General features: G+C 28.0%; 1 protein-coding gene across 1 annotated transcript; it reads left to right on the plus strand.

The window, feature by feature from the left end:
* The first annotated feature begins 643 nt into the window (after positions 1–643).
* LOC128133461 (RNA-binding protein CP31B, chloroplastic-like) lies at positions 644–2,012 on the plus strand. Its single transcript, XM_052770920.1, has 5 exons — positions 644–710; positions 1,152–1,351; positions 1,443–1,544; positions 1,630–1,913; positions 2,000–2,012. The coding sequence occupies exons 1-5, from the start codon at positions 644–646 to the stop codon at positions 2,010–2,012; spliced, it is 666 nt and encodes a 221-aa protein (XP_052626880.1).
* The last annotated feature ends 655 nt before the right edge of the window (positions 2,013–2,667 follow it).

Here is a 2,667-nt window from a genome sequence, read left to right on the forward strand (position 1 = left end):
TCCCTATGTTTCCCATTTCACCATGCACGTATTCTCTCTCAACAAATTCAACTTGGACTTGTCTTTGATGATAAACATTAGACTTTTAAGATAACTTTATTTTAATACGTTTACCTTTTCTGTTCTTTATTAAAAAAAGACCTAACTGAAAACAACGTTTGGTGAAAGTTTATTTTTGCAAATTGCTAATTTAGTTTACAAAATTAATAGATGATAGTTATACATTGTAAACTTAATTTTCAATATTTCAAGGTTTGCGGTATAAAATATGCTCATAAACTTATTTACTTTAACAAATTTACACATTAAACATGATAAAATATAATTTTAATATTATAAATTTTCATCTGATCGAATTATTTGTAAAACAAGAAATAGTATTCAAGGCGTTCGCATTGAAGAAAAAAAAAGATCCTAACCTTTTACGTTAAATATGACATAACCAATGAGCTAAATTACGTTTTTGACTTATATTGACGAGAAAAGTATTTAGTTTCATTACCAAAATCGAGTACGTAACACAAATTAAATTAATCTATTTGTATTTATATATATAATTAATTTATCAATTCATAATGAACTAATTTTAATATTGTCATTAATTAATATTTTTGCTGACCAATTGCCTCTTGGCAACCTATAGATGAAGCACATGCTTATGAGCCAACAGATTGGATCAATTGGCCATGTGCAGCCACTTCAGATTCAAGGTCATAGTCAATAATCAAATATATGTTAATTTTACCTCTCTCTCTCTCTCTCTCTCTCTCTATATATATATATATATATATATATATATATATATATATATATATATATATATATATATATATATATATAGAGAGAGAGAGAGAGAGAGAGAGCTAGGTTCATTTGTTTAAAGTAATTATTATGTTATTGTATGCATAAACATGGACCAATCAAATTTTAAAATAAAATTAAATAGTTAAATTAATAAATAAGGGTAAATAGGTAATTTGATAATTAGTTTTCCCAAATAATATCCTATAATTATGGTAATTTGATATTAATCACGTATATGTATAGACAATAATTTTAGGGTTTCAATTTTCCAATTGACTTCTATCCAAAGCCAAGATCAAAATCCCGATTTCTCGATTGGTCACTCCAATTCGTGACCAATACCTTAGATTGGTCACAACAATTGACACAAGAAACTGAACCAGTACATGAAGAAGATGCAACTAACGAAGAAGAAGAAGAGGAAGCAGAATCATATTCAGAACCACCTGAAGAGGCAAAGCTTTTTGTCGGTAACTTACCCTATGATTTTGACAGCGAGAAATTGGCTAATCTCTTCAATTCTGTCGGAGTAGTAGATATCACCGAGGTATTAATCGATTTACTTTTCAGTAATTTCTTAATTAATTTCGTATGTTGCATCGTGTGTTTACAATGGCCGATTTGATGTTTGGTTTTAGGTTATATACAATAGGGATACAGAACAAAGTAGAGGATTTGGGTTTGTGACAATGAGCACAGTAGAAGAAGCTGACAAAGTCGTGGAGAAGTTCAATGGCTATGTAAACTTAATCTTCTTCTCCATCTATCCATCTTAATTACTACATATTCACATTAATCTGTAATATTTGTTATGAACAAAAAGAGGATTTGAGTGGAAGGGCTCTTACTGTAAATAAGGCTGCACCAAGAGGTTCACAACCAGAAAAACGAGTGGTGGGGACTTCTTTCAAGATCTACGTGGGTAACCTACCATGGCAGTTTTTTCATGAATCCATTAAGATTAATTCAATTTCTCATAAGTTGAATGCTTTACCATACATACAGTTGAAGTTCCAAGATTTTGATTTTTGTTCAAGTTCTTGTTTTCATACATTGCAACTACAACAAGACTACAACCCTTCATTCATGTCTAGTTTCTTGAAGTCTTGGTAACTTGAATTTGTTTCTTCATTCATCTCTAGTTTCTTTAATTTTTTTCATTCTTTTTTATTTAACACTTCATTTATGTGGACAGTGCAAGATCTTGACAATGTTAAATTCTGAAAAGGTAACAAGTTTGTTTTTGTAGATGCTTCAATGGTTGATATTTGTGAGATTCCAATTCTATTGGAATGGAATCACGAATTCCAATTCTGTTGGAATGGAATCATGAATTCTAATTCTGTTGCAATCATAGAAGTTGATGCTTGAAGAACGGACCACAAAATTGAAACGTACCACATTATTTTTTTAGAATGTATTAGTCGTTGTTAGATTTTGATGTAATTTTTAACAATTGTTACCCGTATTCTATAAGAAATAATGTATTTTTTGTTTTTATTCTTCAATTGATTGTTCAAGGATTTGTTATTCTACAAGAAGTTTTTAAATTTATGATCAAGAAATAGGTTCAAGAATATTTTTATTATTTATGGTTCAAGAATTTTTTTTTTAATATACTATAAACATATTCTGTCAGAATATCTGAATTAAAAAAAATTATAATATGTAAAATCGGATTTTTAAAATTAATAGAATCTATGATCCCTTAAAAATGCATTTTTCCTTTATTAAATCTATTTTAATTGACTAAATTACCCTTGTAATTAATTAAGATGATATTCTGAATTATATTTAATTCAATAATATATATTAATCACTTTCTTACAATAACACAATAATTACTTTGAATAGAATAACCTA

The sequence above is a fragment of the Lactuca sativa genome, chromosome 4 (assembly GCF_002870075.4).
Source record: "Lactuca sativa cultivar Salinas chromosome 4, Lsat_Salinas_v11, whole genome shotgun sequence".
NCBI classification, from domain to species: Eukaryota; Viridiplantae; Streptophyta; class Magnoliopsida; order Asterales; family Asteraceae; genus Lactuca; species Lactuca sativa.

Excerpts from the sequence above, each read along its gene's own strand:
- LOC128133461 (XM_052770920.1), top strand. The coding sequence starts at position 644 with ATGAAGCACATGCTTATGAGCCAACAGATTGGATCAATTGGCCATGTG. Across the intron at positions 711-1,151 it reads GCAGCCACTTCAGATTCAAG|ATTGGTCACAACAATTGACA; the intron begins GTCATAGTCAAT and ends CCAATACCTTAG. Across the intron at positions 1,352-1,442 it reads GAGTAGTAGATATCACCGAG|GTTATATACAATAGGGATAC; the intron begins GTATTAATCGAT and ends GTTTGGTTTTAG.